The 20976-nt window shown below is 56.4% G+C and overlaps 1 protein-coding gene and 1 long non-coding RNA gene across 2 annotated transcripts in view; one reads left to right on the top strand and one right to left on the bottom strand.

The window, feature by feature from the left end:
- Nucleotides 1–20555, bottom strand: part of DTX1 (deltex E3 ubiquitin ligase 1) — a 35631-nt gene extending 15076 nt beyond the window's left edge. Inside the window, exons 1-3 of the mRNA XM_025474032.3 lie at nucleotides 20368–20555; nucleotides 18860–19845; nucleotides 1150–1843 (exon numbers count right to left, since the gene is read on the bottom strand). Of these exons, the coding sequence (XP_025329817.1) occupies nucleotides 1150–1843; nucleotides 18860–19118 (953 nt within the window). The 5' untranslated portion in view covers nucleotides 19119–19845; nucleotides 20368–20555. The remainder of the gene's footprint in view (nucleotides 1–1149; nucleotides 1844–18859; nucleotides 19846–20367) is intronic.
- LOC112676588 (uncharacterized) lies at nucleotides 10681–12271 on the top strand. Its single transcript, XR_004809482.2, has 3 exons — nucleotides 10681–10778; nucleotides 10965–11070; nucleotides 11501–12271. It is a non-coding gene; the product is annotated as an uncharacterized LOC112676588 (long non-coding RNA).
- Nucleotides 20556–20976: the final 421 nt, after the last annotated feature.

The following is a 20976-nucleotide window of genomic DNA, read 5'->3' as shown; positions in this document are numbered from 1 at the left end:
CAGGGCCGACCTTTGCTGGTCTTCCCTGGATCATGCCACAGCGATATAAGCAGAGCTGGCTTTTGGTGCCTGCCTGGGGCCTGAGACAACCCACACCCCACTTGGTCATTTCCCTTCTGGTCTGTCCCAAGGTCAAGGGCTTTGCTCCTCCTCCTCACTCCCACTCCCTCAAGCTGAGACTGATGGGAGTCAGGGCTCCAGGGCAGGCAGCGGACAGACTAGCTGGGTCCCTATCCTGGAGCCTGGAAATGCTCTCACCCGGGGATTTCCACCCTCTCACTATGATCGTAGGACGCATGACAGGGTTCCCTTCCTCAGTGAAATCGTGCGGGGAAAGCCGATTCACAGGAGATTCCTAAAAGGGCTGCTCTGGCTAGAACAAGAGCAGGGAGGCTGGCTCCTGTGTGCCTGACTTCTTATCCACCACCCCCTGCTGCCACTACCCCAGGTGACTCGGGAGTCTCAGCAGCGGGTTGAAAACCACAGTATTAGCCCAAAGTCCCGGCGATACTTCAGGTGCGGCCTAGGGAGGAAATATTCTCAACAACGGGTCAGTGCTGGTTGGAGCCTCCGCAGGAGGTGGCCAGAGGCTGGGGAGGGGAGGGGTGGAAACCCTCTAAAACTTCCAAGACAACACAACACCCGCTCTGCAATCCTCGTCCTCTGAATTCCAATCCCTGCTCTCCAGCTGGGGGACTGTCAGAAGGTAACACACCCCACCCAGCCGGGGCCTCCCCACCTGCAACGGTCACGATAGAACCGTGTTGGGGGGGGAGGGCAGGTAATAAATGAGGCGCGGCAGACAGTTTAGCCAGTGATACACGTGGAGCTCACTCCATACTCCATTTCTGTCGCTTTGACACCCCACCCCACCCCCGCTTGTGAATTGTGTGCTCCTGGGGGTGTATGTACCAACCCTCCAGTGCTTGGTTTCCTCGCCTGTAAACTGGGGGTGATGCCGGGACCTACCTCGTACCGAGTCCCCGCGCATGTTGGGAAACCAGCGAGAGCACGTTAGGGGGCTTAATGAAGGCTTGGCACAACGCGGGTACCTGCTAGACAGGCCCGCGACTGTTGGGGTCGCTGCGATGGATCGCGCGCCGCTAGCCCTGGGGGGCAGCCACCCTGCGCCCCCGGGGCCCGTCTTACCCCGGCGGGATGGAGGCGCGTGCGCTCGCGCTGGCGGCGCGCTGGGGCCCGGGCCGGTTGAGGTTGTTCTGCCCCGGGGTGGGCGCGCCGCCGGGGGCGCTGGGGCTCCGCGGGGGCGCCCCGGGGGGCGGCGCCGGCTCGGCGGGGCCCGCGGCGGGCGCGGCCCAGAGCGCGGCGCCCGCGAAGGTGGCGCTGGGGCGCACGGCCAGCGCGCCCGGCGGCCCTCCCGGAGGCCCTCCCGGCGGCGGCGGCGGCGGCTGCGGGGGCGCGGGGGGCGCCTTGCGGCGCTGCGAGGCCAGGATGGCGTTGGAGGCGGCGCGCGTGCTGTTGACCAGCAGGCACTGCTGGCACGAGCAGGGCTGGCCCGAGCTGGCGCCCACGGGCCACGACTGCGACTTGGGGATGGAGCCGACGGTGAGCGGGTAGGCCAGGTCCAGGCGGCGGCGCAGGCGGCGGCGGCGGCGCGTCTGGCGGTTCATCTGCGACATGCTGTTGAAGTAGATGAGGTAGCAGAAGCCGAGCGACGAGAGGTCGAGCCACGGGTGCTGCTTCTCGTAGGCGTTCTGGATGGTGATGCAGATGTCCATGTCGTAGGCCGTCCACGCGCCGCCGTCGTTCTCCCACTCCCACACGATGCCCTTGCCCGGCGCCGACGACGGGTCGTAGAAGTTGCGCCGCACGGGCCGCATGGTGCCTGCGCTCACAAGGGGAGGGCGGTCAGAGCGCGCGGCCGGGGTGCGGGCCCAGCACCCCCCACACCGGCCGGGAAGGGGCGGGGCGGGCCACGCCGGCCTCCTGCTCGCCCCTCCCCTCCCTCCTCCGGCTTCAATTCAAGCCCCAGGCCCGAATTCATCTCTTCCCCAACCACTCCCCCACTGGCTCGCTCCTCCCTCCCTCCCTCCCTCCCTCCCTTCCTTCCTTCCTTCCTTCCTTCCTCCCTCCCTCCCTCCCTCCCTCCCTTCCTCCTTCCTTCCTCCCTCCCTTCTTCCTTCCTTCCTTCCTTCCTTCCTTCCTTCCTTCCTTCCTTTCTTCCTTCCTCCCTCCCTCCCTTCCTCCTTCCTTCCTCCCTCCCTCCCTTCTTCCTTCCTTCCTCCCTCCCTCCCTTCTTCCTTCCTTCCTTCTTCCTTCCTTCCTTCCTTCCTTCCTTCCTTCCTTCCTCCTTCCCTCCCTCCCTCCCTCCCTTCTTCCTTCCTTCCTCCTTCCTTCCTTCCCACCTTAGTTCCTGCATTCATATCTTCCTGGGTTTCCTTCATTCAATAATTCTTTCATTGGATCTTCACCCATGCCCGCAGTCATCCCTTCTGCTCCTCCCTGATGCATGTCTTCTCACTCCCTAATTTAATTCATGCATTCAGCCATTCTCTCACTTACTGCCACCCTGTTTAAAAATGTGCCACCCCTCCACATACTTCCTTTCCTCTCTCTCCATCCCTGCTTGGTTTTCTCCATCTGGCATAAGTTCTATTTTACAGATTTATCTTGTTTTCTGTCTCCTCTCGCTAGAATGTCACCAAGGCAGGGACTTCACGTTCCTCACTGCTGCTGTATCCCCGGCACCTGCACACAGTAGGTGCTCAGTGGAGAGTTGCTGAATGTCTGGATGCATTCAGTAGTTCAGACTCGGATCGTCTTTGAGTTTGGTCACTCTTGTGTTCCTTCCATCCCTCCATCTGTCCATCCCCCTTCGCCCACCAATTCCTTTGTTTTTTATTCATCTGTTTGTTCACGTGTGCCTTCCTTGAACAGATATTTGCTGACCGCTCTTTGGGGGGGGCTCCACGCCAAGTGTACATTCAGAATGCACACAATCACCTGATAAACCCCAGTCAGGTGAGCATTCTCACCCCCATTTAAAAAAAAAAAAGTTTTGCTCCCAACCACAACTTCATGTTTCCCAAAGCTCTAGGTGCTGAGAGTGAGGCTCCCTGGAACCCTGCATGAAAACAGAGATAAGGCAAGGCCCTGGCTGCAGGACTTCTCAGACGCTTTAGCCCGCTCTGTGCCTTGGGACCACTGTGGAGGGATTGCTTTGCTGGGTTCATTTGGCACACCTGACTGCTCCTCAACTGTGGGTAAGTCCCTTCAGTCTCCCTTAGTCTCGGAGCCTCATCTCAAAAATGAAGGTGATGCCAGCCCATGACGCTCCCCTCTCCCTGGCACAGAGCTGCGGGGAGGATTGGGTGGGAATGGCCAGAGAGCCCAAGGGCTGGGCTGGGCACCAGGGGAGGGAGGCAGGCAGACTTCAAGTCCCACTGCCCAACTTGCCAGCTCTGTGCCTGTGGTGTGGTGACTCAACATCCCTGAGCTTCAGCTTTCTCATCTCTAAAATGGGCACAAGCCACCAACCCCACAACCCCCTTGTGGGGCTGTGAAAAGGATCACTGATGATTCCAAATTCCATCATTTCCAGACCCACCCTCTCCCTCTGAGAGCCAAACTTGCCAGCTGCCTCCTCGGCACGTTGCTGAGGAGGCCCATCAGGCATCTCAAACTACCCCCTGCGAAAAGATCTGCTCTGATCTTTCCCCACCCTAAACCTGTTCCTCCTGAGGTGCTCCTCATTGCGATTGCTGGCAGCTCTATCCTTCCAGCTGCTTGGGCCCCAGTACCACCCCTGCCCCCAAACTTGGATTCATCCCTGACTTATCTCATACCTTATATCCAGTCTATTAGTAGAGACAGTCACCTCTACCTTCAAATACACTCTAGACCTGACCACTTCTCACTGCATTGATTCCACCTGGTCTAACCACTGTCTCTCTCCTGCCTGGACTGTTGCAGTAGACTGATGACTATTCTCTGCTTCTGCCTGTACCATCTGTAGTCTGTTTCCCACATGGCAGCCAGAGGGACCTTTTTTTAAGGCAAATCAGATTACATCTTTCTTCTGCTCAAAACTCTCCCATGGCTCCCCTCTCACTTGCAGTAAAAGTCAAAGTCCTCACTATGACCTACGAGGCCCCCATTGTCTACAAAGCTCCTACCAAGTCCCATGAGTCTACAGAATCCCGTCTTCCTCTCTGCCTTATTACCTACCGCCTCTCTCTGGCTCACTCCACTCCAGCTACCATGGTCTCCTTGTGGTTCCTCCAACACTCCAAGCACTGTCCAGCCTTGGGGTTTTGCAACTGCTATTCCCTCCACCTGGAATATGACTTAGTGGACCCTAGATGTTCTCATGGTTTCCTGCCTCCATTCTTTCGGGGCTCTGCTCAAGTGTCACCTCTTCAGAAAGACTTTCCCAGACCACCTTTCTAACACAGCTGTCCCGGTTGTCCTCCTCTTACCTGGCTTTCTTTTTCTTCCTGGCACTCAGCACTACCTGATACGATATATTAATCTGCATACTTCCTTTATTCGCTGTCTCTTCCCATTAGGCTGTCAGCCCAAGAGGTCAGGGATCTTGACTGCTTTGCTCACTGCTGTATCCCCAGGGCCAAGCACAGAGCCTGGCAGGCAGGAGACCCTCACAACGTGGAGGGCATTACTGCTATTAACTGGCACAACCCCAAGGTGCCTGGCTGAGGGATCTGCAGCCAGATGGGTGGGGACCCACCATGAACCTTCCTGAAGACCCCTGCCTCCCCCCCGCCTCGCTCAGGCTTCTCTCCCGAGCATAGACTCTCCTTGACCTTCACTTGGATCCCTACCCAGGGCTGAAACAGCTTGTGCTCTGCTCTCCTGGATTCTGTCAGAATCCCAAGGGCTATGGACTACCCCTGCCTCCTGTCAACTGCCCAGACTCCAAGAGCTGGGAAAATCAAGGCGGAGAGCTGTAGTCATGGATGCGAGAGAGACATGTGAGGGTGGAGTCCCTGGACTCCTATATTGTTCAAGCCAATCATATGAACACCCCTCCGCCCCCGCTCTGCTGCCCTGTCTCCCGGGCTGCCTCATTCTGATGCCTGATTTATCATTTTAATTGAGTGTGTGCATATTGATTTTTTCCTTGACAATGCTGTTCCTCCAGGGCAGGCCTGAGAGGGGATTAGAGGCAACATTTCTGAATTCTGTTCCTTCTCTGCTCCTGAGTGCTGGTCTTCTCTCCCCAGAGCCTGTGTGCCCATCTGCAAAATGAGGGCTCGTGATAGATGGTCTTCAGGTCTGACATGTGTCAAGTACCACCATTAGCCTCCTAGTGAGGGTTAAGGCACCTTGTTACCTGAAAGGCGTAACCCCTGGATGGTAAGGGAAAGGATGGGAACTTGCTTTACTTAACCACCTCTGTGTGTCAAGTTTTGAGCTGGGCAGGGCAGGGTCAGAGGTGGGAGGTGCACAGTGAAGTGGTTTAGAGAAACAACTCAGAAGTCTCACAGGCCATGTGCAAATCCTGGCTGCACACAAAGCCTCAGTGTCTTCATCTGTAAAATGGGGGTATGAATAAAAACCCCAAAGAAGTACTATAGGACAAAACAAGACGATGCTTGTTATAGGTGCCCAGCAGAGTGCTTGGTCCCCGTAAGTGCTCAATGAATGCTAACTAGGACAGTTAATATTATTACACACATTACCCACATGCCCCCTCTCCCCATCCTTATGCACTTGGTGAACTCCTATTCATCCAACAAAACCCTCCACGTGTCCATCTCTTCCTGGACTTGCTTTTCTGTTTCTGCTGCTATGGCCGGCATGTGCAGCTTTACACTGTACAACTGTCCTTGCATTGTCATGATTCATTTTTGTTCTTAATCTCCCTCACTGGTTGATGACTTTCAGGAGGACAAGAACCAGGTCGGACCCATGCCTGCGTTCCCAGCACCAGGCACAGAGCCTGGCGCAAAGGAGGTGTCTGCAACGGAAACAGGCAAGCTACTTGGCACAGGTTGGGGCTCGGAGGGAGTGGAAAGGAGGAGGAGAGGCTGATGTCAATGGAGAGGGAGCAGAGACTGCAGCGGGAGCCAAAGCGCACACAGGTCCCCGGGGAAGGGGGGACAGGGCTCCAGAGGCCAGTGTTGGCCAGCTCCACGACAAAGGACTCCGAACCCCTCCCAGCAGGTCAGGCCCAGCCAGCCCAGGCGTCCCTCTCTCCAGGGCTCTATTTACCACGTATCGATTTTCCTGCCTGTTTACTGGTAGTTATTAAAGGCTGCGTCCCTGGAGTCCTTTTGAAACGAGATTGGAACCTGGAGAGCTGGAGTAATTAGGGCAGCTGCTGTGCTCCCTGCTGGGCCCTGCACCCTGCAATGCCTGCTGCTGCCCGCCTGCCCCTCCATCCACCTTGGGGCTCCGGCTGGCCGGGGACCAGGCTGAGGGGGGTCGGCTGGTTCCCCCGGGGACATGCCTGGGCTGTGATCTTTAGATTTCTAGGGGAGCAGGAGCACTTCTCCTCCCCAGTGGCTTTGGCCTAGATTTTTGGCAACAACAATGGGTCTAAGATGGGGCTGGAGGTTCTTCAGCCTGGGAAACTGGGGGCCTGGAGACACAGCTGGTCTTTTTCACCCACCCACTCTGCTGAGTGTCCCTGAGCAGGACCACTTCCCTCTCGGGCATCCAGGGTACCCAGCGCACGGACCACAGTGGTACGTACTCCCCCTGTGGCAGTTAGGAACCTGTGACAAGCACAGACCGCTTCTGGGCCTGTTTTTGTGTGTCTACTTTTGTTGTCTGTCCCCTAAACTCCCCTTTGTTTCTTAAGAATGTTTGGTTGAAAAATTTCAATCTTGTTCCAGCTGAACCGAGGCAAAAGGAGCTTTGGCCAAATGTCAGCTGGAAGATTTCAGGAGCTGGGCCCGCTGAGACCGGGCGTGGGGGTGGCCGCAGCCTCAGCCACTACAGCCAGTTGAGTGGTTCCCGCCTGGGGCAGAGACAAGGAGAGAGATGGAAACATGGTGGGGAGTGAGAGATAGGTAGAGAGGGGTGCAGAGAGACACACAGGCACAGAGAGACTGCCAAAGGGAAGCCAAGATCAAAATGGGAGATGTTGTGGCAGGTACCAGGAGAGCTGGGGGCAGCACGGGGAGCACGTGGGAGAGACACGAAGAAACAAAGCCCAGACCTAGAGACTGACATAGTCACGGAGAGTCAGAGAGAACAAGAGGTGAAGCCAAGAGACAAGGTAGAGCCGGGAGGAGAGACGAGGGGGCAGACAGTAGCTACAGCGAGCATTTACTGAGCACCCCCTGTGTGCCAGATGCTGTGCTTGGCACTTTTCTTTACTAACTCATTTCTCCTTGCACACGGTTCCTTCCAGGGAGGGACCAGAATTATTCCTGTCTTACAGATGAGGCAACTGAGGCCCAGTGAAGTGAAACCTTGGGACAGCTGGGACTGATGCTCCATTCGTGGAGTAAAGGAAAGGCCATGTGGTACCAGTTCTCAGGGTTTCAACCCAGCTAAGCGGCAGCCTCGCCTAGGATACCTCCAGCGACGAGGAAGTCACTACCTAAGCTTTGCTCTCTGTGTTTAGCTGTAAGAGGTTTGTGCCCTGAGAATGTGGTGCTGATCTGACCCCCTTCCTGGAGGTGGGCTGTGTGGTGTCTAAGCACCCAGGTTTTGGCATTAAGAAGAAGTTGACTATAGAGAAGAGAGGGCCCCATGCCCTCCTGCCTGCCCCTCAGCCTCCAAAAGGCTCCTCCCCCTGGACTGAGCCAGCCCCAATGGCCAGCAAGGAAGCACTCCCTCTGGGGGTGGCTTCCTGCCGGGAAGTGATCTCAGTTTGGGGGGCACCCAGACCCCAATGGGAAGGAGGGCCCCGTGGGAGGTGGTCATGGGACTTCCTGTCAGGTGGAGGGAGTCCTGCTGCAGGCTGAGGCCTGTGGCCGGACACTGGGCAGTGGATTGAGCATGAGCCGAGCACCCACTAGATGCCGGGCCTCAGTGAGGGACTTTAGGGTAGCTGACTCCTCCACCAACCCAGAAGTAATCATAACACCAACAGCTCCCAGAGAACACACTTCTTGGCTTAGGTTCATGTAAACTCCTGTAATCCTCATGACAGCCTAATGAGATAGGGAAATTATTACCCTATTTTAGGGGCAAGGAAACGGAGACAGACAGTGGTTTAGGAACATGTCCAAGTTTACATGTGAGCAAGTGGTCTAGCCAGACCCCATGCCTGGTTGCCTGGCTCCCATCGCTGTCCCCTTCACCGCTCTGCTCTACTCCCACTAGACCATTTTCCGGAGGAGGACACCGAGGCATGGAGGTCGGGCAAGGCACACGGCTGAGGCTCCAGCCTATTTGACCTTCCAGAATAGAAGTTCTCTCCCTTAATCCCCAGTGCCTGTCTGCATGGCTGGCCACGCCCTCTGACAGCAGCAGCAACAGCTACAACCATCTCGATTTATCGACTGCTCCTGTGCTCGACCCCCAGCACAGGAGCACCCCCAGCACAGGGTCAGGGGTTTATGTGCGCCACCCAGTCTCCACATCGCCTTACAGGTACTAGCCCCATTTGGAAGATGGGGCAAGTCAGGCTCCTTGAGGAGATGAGGAAGTGTGGCTATAAGGCAGGGGCCTGGCTGGGATTTGACTGGCAGGCTGTGGCCCCCAGGGCACGTCTCCCCCACCCCCCTGCCCTGTGATCAATAATCCCGCAGCATTCTGTTTGCCTTCAAACTCTCCCAGGGGACTCGTCAGGCAGAGCCGTGGCCCATTAGTGGTTTCTGCACATTTGAAGCTGGCCCAGGCTCCCCAGGGTCGGCTGGCAGCCAGGCCAGGGCAGTGGGGAGGGTGGGGAGGGGAGGGCCGGGCCGGGCTGGGCTGAGGGGCTGCGTGGTGCTGGATAGGCTACTGCCTTTAAATGGGTTTTGAAAGGCCCTCGCCCCAGAGGCTCCTGGCAGCTGGCAGCTGGCTGTGCCCACTTTATGGGCTGCGTGTGGGGCTTCTCGGTCACCTGGTTTCTGGCACACTTGGGTTCTGCCCCCCTGGCACAGCAGTGACAGCTACAAGTGGGAAATGAGGGGGTAGGGAATAGAAAAAACAGACAGTCTCCGTCTCCTGTGTGGCCCTGGGCAGCTGACCTGGCTGCTCTGAGCCTCTCTTTCCTCATCTCTGAAATACCCTTAATGATAGTAGTAAATGCCCACAGAGGACCTACTACGCACCAGAGTCTGTTCTAAGTGCTTCTCATATGCCAACTCTCAGTCCCCACAATGCTCTACAGAATGGTACGTTAGCATCATTGCATGGTCCAAATGCTGTAGCACAAAGAGGTGACATGACTTGCCCCAAATCACACAGCTACTAAGCTATTAAGCCAAGATATCACCCAGACAGATCTGAACTTCTACCCACTTCCACCGCCACCAGCCCGGTCCAAGCCACCATTATTGCTGGCTTGACTACTGTAGTAGCCTCTGCCCTGTGTCCCAGCTTCCACCCTCTGCACCCTGCAGGGCATCTTCAGGTGGCAGCCAGAGCCAAACTCAAGTCTGACCACATCACTCCTGTGCCAATACCCATCAGTAGCTCCCTAGTGCCCTTAGGAATCACAAGCTGTCTGTACAGCCTCACACTCTAACCACACCAAGCTTCTAGTTATTTTCTGAACACACTGCATGCCTATGCCTCTGTGTATTTGCACATGCCGCTCCCTGTGGCATTCCATCCACCTGCCCCATTCTCCTCCCTGCTGAGTTCCCAAGCAATCTCCCAGGTTCAGCTCAAGCACTGAGCTGAATTTTCTTTGCCATCCTTAGGGAGAATCACACCCTTCTTGGGGCTCCCATAGCACCTTGCACTTGCAGTATCCCCGTTAAAGCACACAGCTCACTAAAATATTGAGGCTGTGTTCCCTCCAGCCTGGGAGCCTCTCAAAAGTTGGTCTGGCTTTCAGCCACCTTAGCATCCCCTGACAGCCTGGATCACAGGGATTGGCACTTGGAGAATGCTGGCTGAATGAAGGAAAGAAGGACCAAATATATGAGTGAACCTAAGTGAGTGCTACAAATGACTAGCTTGGAGATGGCAAGTTAGTGGTGGAAGGGAGTTTGTTCTCATCTGCATGCTATATTACATTTTTAAAAATGACCAGCATTCAAAAACTGGGGTAGACTCACTCAAGTCTGGATTTCAAAAATCCCAAAATATCCAAAGATGTGGCTGCAGGCACTGGCCTCCTTGGCAACCGTTAGCAGAAACTGAGTCACGGCCACCACATGCACGATTTCAAGTATTTATTGAGCACCTACTGTGTACCAAGCACTAGAGAGCAGCAAGATGAAAACCTTTGCCTTCCCAGCCCCTGCACACACTTCTGTTAGCTGCTGAGGCTCTGTAGGCATCTGAATTTTCAGCCTCTGTCAAAATGGGGAAACTGGGCCCCAGAAAGAAAAAGGACGTGGCCCAAATCACATAGAAATTAGATGCAGGGCAGCCCAGGTGGCTAGGCGGTTTAGTGCCGCCTTCAGCCCAGGGCCTGATCCTAGAGACCAGGGATCGAGTCCCACGTCAGGCTCCCTGCATGGAGCCTGCTTCTCCCTCTGCCTGTGTCTGTGTGCACCCCCCCCCCCGTGTGTCTCTCATGAATAAATAAATAAAAATTAAAAAAAAAAGAAATTAGATGCAGATCTTGAACTCAACCCCTTCTGTTACTTCCACAGGACCAGGTGACTAGACATTGGCATGAATGAACCTTCATTCTCCAGGAGAGAGGAGCCAAGGAGAGCCCCATAATGGTGTGATTTCAGGTAAATTGTATGCTTCCTCTGGTGTGTTCTGCTTGCAGTTGGAAGAAGAGGGGACAGAGGCTCAGCAGTGGTGGGGCACAGCCTGTCACCGGGAGGAGAGGTGGCTATGCTGCAGCTGCTGCCAGGACTGTCCTGGCCGCCAGCACTGCCTCCTTTGATTGTCTTGTCCTTTGTTCTGCATTTCAGGGCATTCAGCTCCAGGGCCAGGTGCCAGACTCCCTCCCATACCCCATCATCGGCCTGCTACTACTGCCAGGGCAGGTGGAGGTAGCAGCCTGGAGCAGCTCCAGAGGTACAAGGGGAGGAGCCCAGAGAGGGAGAGGAGCTTAGCCAGGGTAGCAGATCTGGGTGACAGCCACACAGGATCCAGAGGAAACTGAGTCCTCAACCTGGTAGCTCGTGGGGCCCCAAGGTCATGAATAGCCCCACACCCTGGGACCTCCTTGGTGCCTGGCCTCCTGGATCACACCAGATAAAAGGGCCCTGAGGGCAGGGGTTTGTCTGTCCTGTTCACTGCTGCAGCCTCAGAGCCTAGGACAGTGCCTGACACATAGCAGGTGCTCATGACATTCCTGCTGCATGAATGAAGGAATTAATACTAACTACAATCCCTCGAGATAGGTGCTGCTGTTGGGTCCACATTAGAGAGGAGGAAGGGAGGCTGGGGAGGGAGTGCTGTTTATTCAAAGCCACAGGCCTGCCCCTCCTCTCCTGACCTATAGGGAACCTGGAGCCTGGGCCTCACCAGCAACACTCCCTGAAGCAGCCAGTTCCAGGTTTTGGACCCCATGTCCTCAGTGGGTATTGGCCAGGGGCAGCCGGGGACCGGAGAGGGTATCAGTGTCAATCAGAGGCTGTGTGGGCTATGTAGTGGGGGGATGACTGTCTTGGGGCCTGGAGGCTGTCCTGGGAGAGGCTACCCTGGGGTGTGATGCAGGAGTTAGTGGGAGGAGGGAGGCCCCGGGAGACGTGGATGTTAGGGGAGGGGAGCTGGGGAAGCCCCAGGGCACCCTCCACACCCTGAGAACTCCACTACACTGGGGACGGGAACTAGGGACCCCACCACCCAGGGCCTGAGTGGGCACCACAGCTATGACCAGTCCCACCCCATCGCCTCCCCACCCTGACCCCTCCTCATTAGCCTCCAGTCATGTGTTCTGTCACCTCCCCATCAGAACTCCTGTACCTTCTCCTTCACTCCTCATTATCTTCTTTCCACCCTCCACCCCTGACCCCCCATGGAACCCCTACTGTCCTCTGTCCCCACCACGACAGCCACTATGATTCTCCCCGACACTACCACACCACCGCCTGTATCACGCCCGGACTCCACCTTACTGTAATAGCAGATCAGTCCCCTGCCCCCACCACGGCACTCACCACCTCCCTCACCTCTGGGTCAGACTCCACAGCAACCTTAGAAGGAGGAGGCTGGGAGGTTGGGTGAAAGCAGGGAAGGATAGAGAGGGGAGAAGGAGGGGCAGGGGACAGGAGAGGAGGGGGAAAGGGCTGGCTGTGAGGAGGATCTGACCCAGGATCCCCCCACCACACCCCAAGCCCCTGCAGGTATGGGCGGGGCGCTGGCAGCGCTGTCCAAGGTGCTGGGGCTGCCAGGCCTGGCACTAGGTGGGTGCTGCAGACCTGGATCTGAACGTCCCACCTACCTCTTCCTAGCTCAGGTGGGTGCTCCCCACCCTCTGAGCCTCAGCTTTGCTGTGTGAAAAATGAGGTGATGCCTACTGGCTGGGCAGAGGGAGCCCGAAGGACGGTAAGGATGTGCCTGTGTCAGCCCCCACCCAGCCTGTTTCAGCTCTGGCCTCCAAGGGCCTGTGATTAACGAGGCTGGTCCTGCAGCATGGCTCTGGGCCCCCTGGGACCGTCCGCTAAAGGGCAGCAGCTGGCAGCCCTGTGATGGGACCCAAGACGCCTCCCTGACCCCCTCCTCTCTTCTGTCACAGCCTACCTCTTCTACCTGGGCCTGAGGTCTCATCCAGGACATGCTGATGCTGCTCCCTCCACCTGGAAGTGTTCCTCAAACAGAACTTGTCTCAAGGGAGTCCTCTCTCTCCGAGCCCCCAGGCTCACACTGCCCACACTTCACCATCACCTGGCTGAAGGCAACTTGAACCTCTCCTATGGAGCATTTCGATGTTTTTCCTAGTTGAGCACGAGTGATAACTATGTGCAAAGTAATAGCCTTCGTGCTTTTCCCTATATTATTTCATTTAATCCTCATGATACCCCTCTGGTAGGGACTATTGGACTATTGTCATTCCCACAGAGGAGAGGACTGAGGCTTCCGGAGGTTAGGGAGTTTGGCCATGGTCACACACAGCCAGCAAAAGGCCAAGCTGGAATTTGGCTCTCTGTCTGAGTCAGAGCGTTCAACTGCTATTCCCATACTACGTATCTGCCTTTGACTTTACCAGACTCTGAGATCAACCTGGCGAGGGTCGTGTTCCTCTCTCTGAGTCCCCAAGACCCGGCCCGGTGCCTGTCACTGAGTAGGAACCCCTGAACTGTCAAATAAAAGTGAAAATGAGTTTACGTTATCAGAAGAGGCTCTTGGAGCCAGAAAAGCAGCCAGAGGCCAAAAGTGGTGGAAATGTAGGCAGTGTAACAGGTGGTAGTGGGAGACAGCCATGAATGGATCAGTTGGACCTGTTGCCACCATGGGACAGACCCCTCCCTGCCCAAATACACATCATCCTTCTTGCCTCTGCTGGTAAGCCCAGCTGCAGGAGCCTTCCAGATTGGCTGGGAGAAGGTCCCAAGGGGTCCTGTAACTAGGGAGCTGGTCCCAGAGGCCTCTGGGGTTGCAGAGGCCGTTCCTGCCTTGGTAAAGACCCTGACAACAAGCCCCAACAGAGCACCCTTCTCTGGGAGAAGAGGGAGGAGACTCTCAGCCCAGTACCAAATGTCACCTTGTTCTCCATCCCTGAGACTTGTCTGAGAGGCCTGGATTCCAGCTGGGGACTGAATGGCTGTGTGACCTTTGGGCAAGTCACTATCCCTGGGCCTCAGTCTCTCTATCTGTAACAATGTCCTGCCTAGGGGTCTAAATTCTCACCAGAATTTAGATGCCTGGTGATGGCTGTGCCAGACAGGAAATTCCTATAAGGGCAGTGACCAGGGCCATGTGGAGCCCAAGCTACCTGGAGAATGAATGATGTAGGCTTGGGAGACACTAAAATTAGCCACCCCCTGTCACTCCAGCCCTGAGGTTTGGGAGTGCTGGTGCAGCCTGCTTCGAGCCTGGGGGACAGCAGTTGTGGATGGTCCCTGGCCTGGCCTCTCCTGGCCTCAGCTGTCCCATCTACAGAATGGGCTGCCCTAAGTCACTCTAGCAGCAGAGGGAGAAGTGAATGGGAGACACCAAGTCAGAAAGGTGGCCTGTCCCTCTATCCCCCGCCATGTGAGTCCAGGAGGAAAATCCAGGCTCGTGAGGCCCCAACAGCAGGATGGGAGGCAGTTATCTTCAGGGAAGTTATGGCCTTGCAAGGGAGGCAGAAAGTGGTTCCCAAATGATCTCCCCACTGCTAGTGGGAGCCACCTCCTCTCCCTGAAGGCCACCGTGGCTCCCAGGTCCAGCTCTGCCCCCAGTTGCTGCACCCACCCAGGCAAACCCATTGACCTTGGTTTCCCACTCGTGAAATCTTGACTTGCCTGTGGTAGGGGGAGCTCAAGCCCAAGGAAGATGAGGAAAGCTTTGGGGAAGCAGCAAGAAGCAGCTCATGATATTGCCGAGCACGCACCAGTGAAGGGGCACCTGACGTATCCCTCGCCTACCTCTGACTCTGGCTTCCAGCCCTATGCCTGGGACACCCCTGCGAGGGATCTCACATCACGTGGTTCCAGGGTCACGGCATTCCCCCTACACGTGGGCTCTGGGCCTGCAGAGCTTCAAAGGGAACCCCACCTTCCATGGGGAGAGATGAAAACAGTCCAGCAGGGAAGAGGTGAGCGGACACCAGCTGAACAAACAGAAGCCCCCATGGGACCGGGCCTGACCCCTCTCCTGTGGTCCGAGCCTGACACCTGGGCTTCCTTCCGCTGGATGTGTGACAGGCACAGAGATAGGGTATGCGTGTGTCCGTGGCATACAAGCGGGTTGGTGCCGGGCACATGTATGCACACGCATACGCGCTCTGGTGCACACCACGAAGTGTGTGGCTCAGTATATGCTGTGCCGGGCAGGCTGTGGCTGTCTCACCTCCGGGGCAGGTTAAGAACACAAGGGAGCAGGGGTTGGTGAATCCTAGCCCACGAGCCACATCTGCCCACTGCCTGCTTTTGCACAGCTCCTGAGCTAAGTAGTGGCTTTTACATTTTTAAATAGTTGGAAAAAAAAAAGAATATTTCATGACTTGTGAAAATTCTATCCATTCAAATTTTAGTGTCCACAACTAGCTTTATTAGAACATGGCCACATGTGCTCATTTGCTCACCATCTGTGGCTACTTTTATACTGCAATTGCAGAAGTGAGCACTTACAACAGAGACAGTATGGCCCATAAGGGGCTAAGATATTTACTATCTGACCTTATCAGAAAGGCTGTCAGCTCCAGTGTTAGGGCACTAGCAAAGCTGGGGCAGCTACTACTTCCCCCCAGAACAAGTTAAAGTCCAGCTTCAGTGAGCTTATCAAGATTTTTACAATTAGGGGCGCCTGGGTGGCCCAGTGGTTGAGCGTCTGCTTTTGGCTCAGGGCGTGATCCCGAGTTCTGGGATCGAGTCCCACATCGGGCTCCCTGCATGGAGCCTGCTTCTCCCTCTGCCTGTGTCTCTGCCTCTTTCCCTGTGTCTCTCATAAATAAATAAATAAAATCTTTTTTAAAAATTTTACTATTAGGGACACCTGAGTGGCTCAGTGGTTGAGCGTCTGCCTTCAGCTCAGGTCATGATCCTGGGATCGAGTCCCACATCAGGCTCCCTGCATGGAGCCTGCTTCTTCTTCTGCCTCTGTCTCTGCCTCTCTGTTTGTGTCTCTTATGAATAAATAAATAAATAAATAAACAAACAAACACAATCTTTAAGGAAAAAAAAGATGAAGAAGAATTTTACAATTAGAAAATCAATATAGGAGCTGTGTTCATTTCAGTACATATATGTGAGCTTTGGGTTTTCTAACTGTATATTGTATCGTGTGTGTGTGTGTGTGTGTGTGTGTGTGTGTGACAGAGTGAGAGAGAGAGAGAATCATAATCTTTTCAAGATTTAGCATTTCCTACCCATCTCCTGTGCATCCATAGTGTTTAATACATGCGAGGCACATGGTGGGTGATTAGTCAATGTTTGCGGGATAAAACAACAGGCTTGGTTCTCCCCATCAACCCAACCACCTACTAGCAAGGCAAAACTCTTGCTCATTTCATAAATGTGTAAACTGAGGCACAGAGAGCTAAGGATACCAGCTTGAGGCTCTCCCCTGGACCATAAACAGTGAGAACAAGACGTCACTGTCTTACTTCTGGGAGAGGCAGGGAGCACACCATAACATGTCTGGTGGGGAGGCGTTTAGCCCCTCCCTCCAACACTGTTCCACAACCAAGGTGACCCACCCTCCACCCCATAGGTTTCCAGGCCTTCCTCCCTCGCTGGGGGGTCTTGGCAGACTCCCAGCAGCCTGTTGAGTGATAAGTGTTTTTTTCCCTTTTCCGGCTAACAGGGGGCAGGTGTGGGTGAACAGCTCTGGGGAGGAGGTGCAGAGAACTGGGGGATTCGGCAAGGCTGAATCCTGAGAGGGGTGCCATGGAGAGTAAGGGGACTATTGGAGGGGGAAATGGAGACAGTTTGGGGAGCTAGGAGCCGAAGTGGGGGTGCTAGGAGAAAAGAGGGGACCGAAAGGGGATCAAAGACTGAGTGGCCAACTTGGCAGCCTTGGATGGGGCGACCCCTCCCTCTAAGGACCACACTCCAAGCCAGGCCCTGGAACACGTTCATACCCAGTGCTAGTTCTCAACCTGCGGAAAGCCAAACACCAAGCCAAAGAGAAACCCACCTCCTCCTGATGTCAGACCCCTGCCCTGCGCCAGAGAAGGTTTGGGGATAAACCAGATGAATAGGGCAAGGGATGCCTATCATTTCTCACTTTTCTATCAGGGACTCAGTGCCTCTCTGGAAGAATGGGCAGGAGGCTTCAATGGTGATTTTCTCTACAGTCGTGAGCAAATTCAAAGCCCTTCTCCTGACTGTTCAAGCTCTGCTCCAGTCTCATCTTGCACCACCTTCTCATTCACTGCACTCTAAACACAGTGGGCTTGAATGTACTCTGCTCCTTTCTGCCACAGAGCCTTTCACAGGCTGTTCCCTCTGCCTGGAACACTACTCCCTTCACTCATTCTTCAGATCTCCATTCACGCATCACTTCCTCAGATTAACCTTCCGTCACCACCCCTTCACCAGGTTTATTGCATGTTCTCCTACCTGCAACTGATTATCTGTGCATTATGTGTCTGTTTGCTCCCTGGGACCTGCAGTGTAGGTCCTCTAGTGTAGGTCCTCCAGCAAACCTCTATTCAGGACCCTGCCTGTCTTGTTCCATGCATTTTTCTAGTGCTGAGCACAGGGTCTGACACACAGCGAGATCAATAAATGATTGTGTGGTAGTATGAATGGATGCCTGGCACCACCAGTGACTGCGACCAGTGCCTGGAATTATGGAAACAGATATACTAAAACCATGTATTATGAATTCATCTGTGTTTCCACACTTGGTGACCAATCGGTAGGCACCAAGCAATGTTCTAGAGCATAGCTGTGTCCTAGAACTTTCTGTGATAAGGGCAGTGTTCTGGATCTGTGCTGTCCAATATGGTAGCTGTGAGACACATGTGGCTATTGCCCCACTTGAAATGGGGCAATAATGGGACTGAGGGACTGAATGTTAAAATTTACTAAATTTTAACTGATGTGAATTTAAATAGCCACATGTAGTTGGTGGCTACCGTACGGAACAGCTCTAGAGAGCAGGGAAGTGACCTACTATCTCCAAGGCTGTTACAGGCAGTTCAACCAGGGATTCACAGGAACTCCCCCAAACCTCCATCAGCTGATCCTTGGGTTCAAACGTGCCAAGGATTCTTTGGCAGCTTCCTTGAGGCATGCACTCACCATCCCCCACTGCCCACCAAGCTTGTCAAAGACCACCGAGCAACAATGACTCAGAGAGATCTCCACAGCGATGGCATGCTTCCAGAACATGAATGCTGAGCGTGGATCTCACCATCTTTATCACTATCATCACCTATCACACAGCCACTACGAATGCCACCAACCTCATTCTCTCCATCATTACTGCCCCACCACAACAACCCCCCCCCATGAAAACCACCAGCACAACCATCAATGCCACCACCACCAATTCCACAATCAACACTACCATTGGCAACACCACCAACACTGACCCCACCATCACCCCCACCACACCATCCCAATACCACCAACATCTGGAGCCACTGCAGGAAACCAGTCAAGAGCACTGGCTCTCGAATTCAATCACCTGGTCTTAAATCCCGGCTCTGAGTTTAAATGATCTGTTTCTGCGAGACTCAGTTTCTTTATCTGTAAAATGGGACTAACAATAATGATAATAATAATTATTATTCAATAATAAGACTTGGTGTCTGTGATTGTTGGAACAGAGTCAAATGAGAAAGTGCATGGAAAGCCCCGTTCCTGAGTGCTAATGCTTTTCTAGGTCCTGTGCTCGCTCAGTGCGCACAATTTCATCTAATCCTCACACAGTTGTGAGAGACACTGACCCACCGATTTTACAGATAAGGAAGCTGAGGCTGAGAGAGGTGATGTGACTCACCTAAGGTCCTACAACTAATACAAAAGGCTGCACTGGAACCCAAGTCTTCAGCTGGACTAGGCTAGGCTGCCCTTTTTGGGAGCCGAGCAAGGTTGGACCAGCACACCAGCCTCCCTGCAGTTCCAGTCTCCCTCCTCGGGAATGCTGCAGGGATTTTAGCATCCCGCCATGAAGGGTGGTGGTGTGCTAGTCATGGTCTGTCTCAGTCTCAGCCTGGCCCGACAGGTGAGGTGAGGTGGGGTGGGGTGGGGACGAGTCTGCTCACCTGTATCCTGGCGAAACTGGTGCATGGACTGCAGGTCGATGATGTAGGGCACCAGCTGGGCATCCACCTGCCCCAGGACCACGGAACCGCGGGCGTCCTCTTTGAGCACATTCTCGATGTGGTGGCACACGGTGGCCGTGTAAGGCCGCCAGCGGCTGTGCTCATTTAGCCACTCCCACACTACCACCCGGGCCACATTCTGCGGTGGGAAGCCCAGCCCGCTCACCGGCATCATCACACCCTGGCCTGGCCTTGACATGGCCGCTGCTGCAGCCTCAGGGGCCAGGGCCCCACTCTTACTGGCCCAGCTCCTTCTGGGCCTGGGGACGGGCAGGGAACGTCCTCTCCCCTCGGGGGCAGCAAGAAGCCAACCGCTGCTTCCTTTCTAACTCGGGTCCTCTCCGAGGCCCAGAGGCCTCAGTCAAGGGAGTGTGGGGTGGTGCTCCGGGCTCCAAGGACCCCTCCCCCCAGCAATGTCTGGGCGAAGGTGCTGCTCTGGAAAGCAAGTGTCTTTTTTATGACTGGGGAAACGCTGCTCTAAATTCCTTGGCTGCCTCGGCTCGGGAGAGGGAGTACGGCAGCCGCCCCTACTCTAGGTCGTCTCTTTCCAGCTGGTCTCCAGTCACTTCTTCCCAGGCGGCCCCGCAGGGCCTGTCACCCAGGAGGCCCGGGCAGCCTGCTGGCTCTGCGGCGCCCCGCCGGCCCTCTGCGCTCCAGCTGCGTCCCAGCCCCTGCGCCCGGCTCCAACGGGGCTGCTCGCCGGCCTCGGGCCCGCCCCTCCGACGGCTCCTGCTCAAGGGGGCGTCCCGTCCCCCTCGTCCCCGCTCCGCGCGGCGTCCCGGTAGGCCTGGGTGGCTGAAGATCGCACCGGGGAGGGTGCGCCGCGTACCCCTGGCCCGCCCGCCGGGCTGCGGCTTCGGAGCTGGGCGGGGGGACGAGGGGGGCGGGGGCCCGTGGGCACGCCCCACCCCACTCGTGCTCGCGACCTGCCGGGAGACAAGAAGCGGAGAGGGCCCTTTAAGAGGAGAGCGCAGCACCCCCTCCCCCTTCCCGGGAGAGCGAGCGGCTGAGAACAATGGGGCACCGATGGGGGGGCCGGCGAGGGGGGCTTCAGGGGGTCGCCGCCCGCGTTCCCTGGGGGCAGGCCCGAAGGGCGGGCTGGGGCCGGGGGCGCGGTTTTCCGAGGCTCCTCGCCCGCGGCGCCCCCTCCTCAGCTCCCCGAGCGTTCCCGTCCCCGGGGCCCGCGCCCGGGCCGGGATGCAGGGTGCGCGGGGATGCGCGGGGATGCGCGGGGATGCGCGGGGATGTGCGAGGATGCGCGGCGCTGCAGGCGCGGCCCAGGGCCCCTCGGGGGTCGCGTCACCGAGGAGGCGAAGCCGAGAGCCGGGTCGTCGCTGCCTCCCGCTCTGGGGGTACCAGCGCCCCCTCCCCAGCCCAGACCTCCCCGAGCGCGCGCCGGCCCCCTGCAGGAGTCGGGGGTGGGGTCCCTCAGCACCCCGCGCTCTCACCGCCTCTCCGCTGTCTGCCTCCTTCTCCGCTGGCGCTCCAGCACCGCCGCCTCCTGGGCTCCCCCCGGAGTGGGAGGGAGCTGCGGTCCCGCCTCCGCGCCCTGTCCCTCCCAGGCCCCGCGGCCGCCGCACGCCGGGGCGCTGGGCTTTCCGCGCGCGGACAGACTGCCCCGCCGACCGACGGACGCACGCGCCGGCTCTGGACGCCGGGATCCCGCGGGTGGGAGGCGGCCGCGGCCGCGCTCGGGGAGGGGCGGCGGAGGGGGCGGAGAAGGAGGAAGGGGAGGAGACAGACCGGGCCGAAGCGCCGCTGGCGCTGACACGCGAGTCCGCGGGCGCCCCAAATCCTCGGCTAGGCCGGTCTGGGACCCCAGGCAGGAAGCCAGGCTTGGAGTGAGGTGTCTATGGGTCTCCTGCTTGAATCCTAGTCGTCTTCACATTCCAGTTGCCCATCCCAGGGCCTGGAACCCAATAGGTGCTCAATAAATGCTTGAATGAATGACTACGATCCAGAGACTGCCCAAAGGAAGATCTTCTGGGGGAGGGGAGTGAGGAGGGGCGAACAAGGCCCATTTCTATGCCAGATGGAATCATGAACCAGAAGTGTAC

This window comes from Canis lupus, chromosome 26 (assembly GCF_003254725.2).
Source record: "Canis lupus dingo isolate Sandy chromosome 26, ASM325472v2, whole genome shotgun sequence".
NCBI lineage: Eukaryota > Metazoa > Chordata > Mammalia > Carnivora > Canidae > Canis > Canis lupus.
The sequence above is the reverse complement of the archived record's forward strand: the minus strand, read 5'-3'. Positions and strand labels throughout refer to the sequence as shown.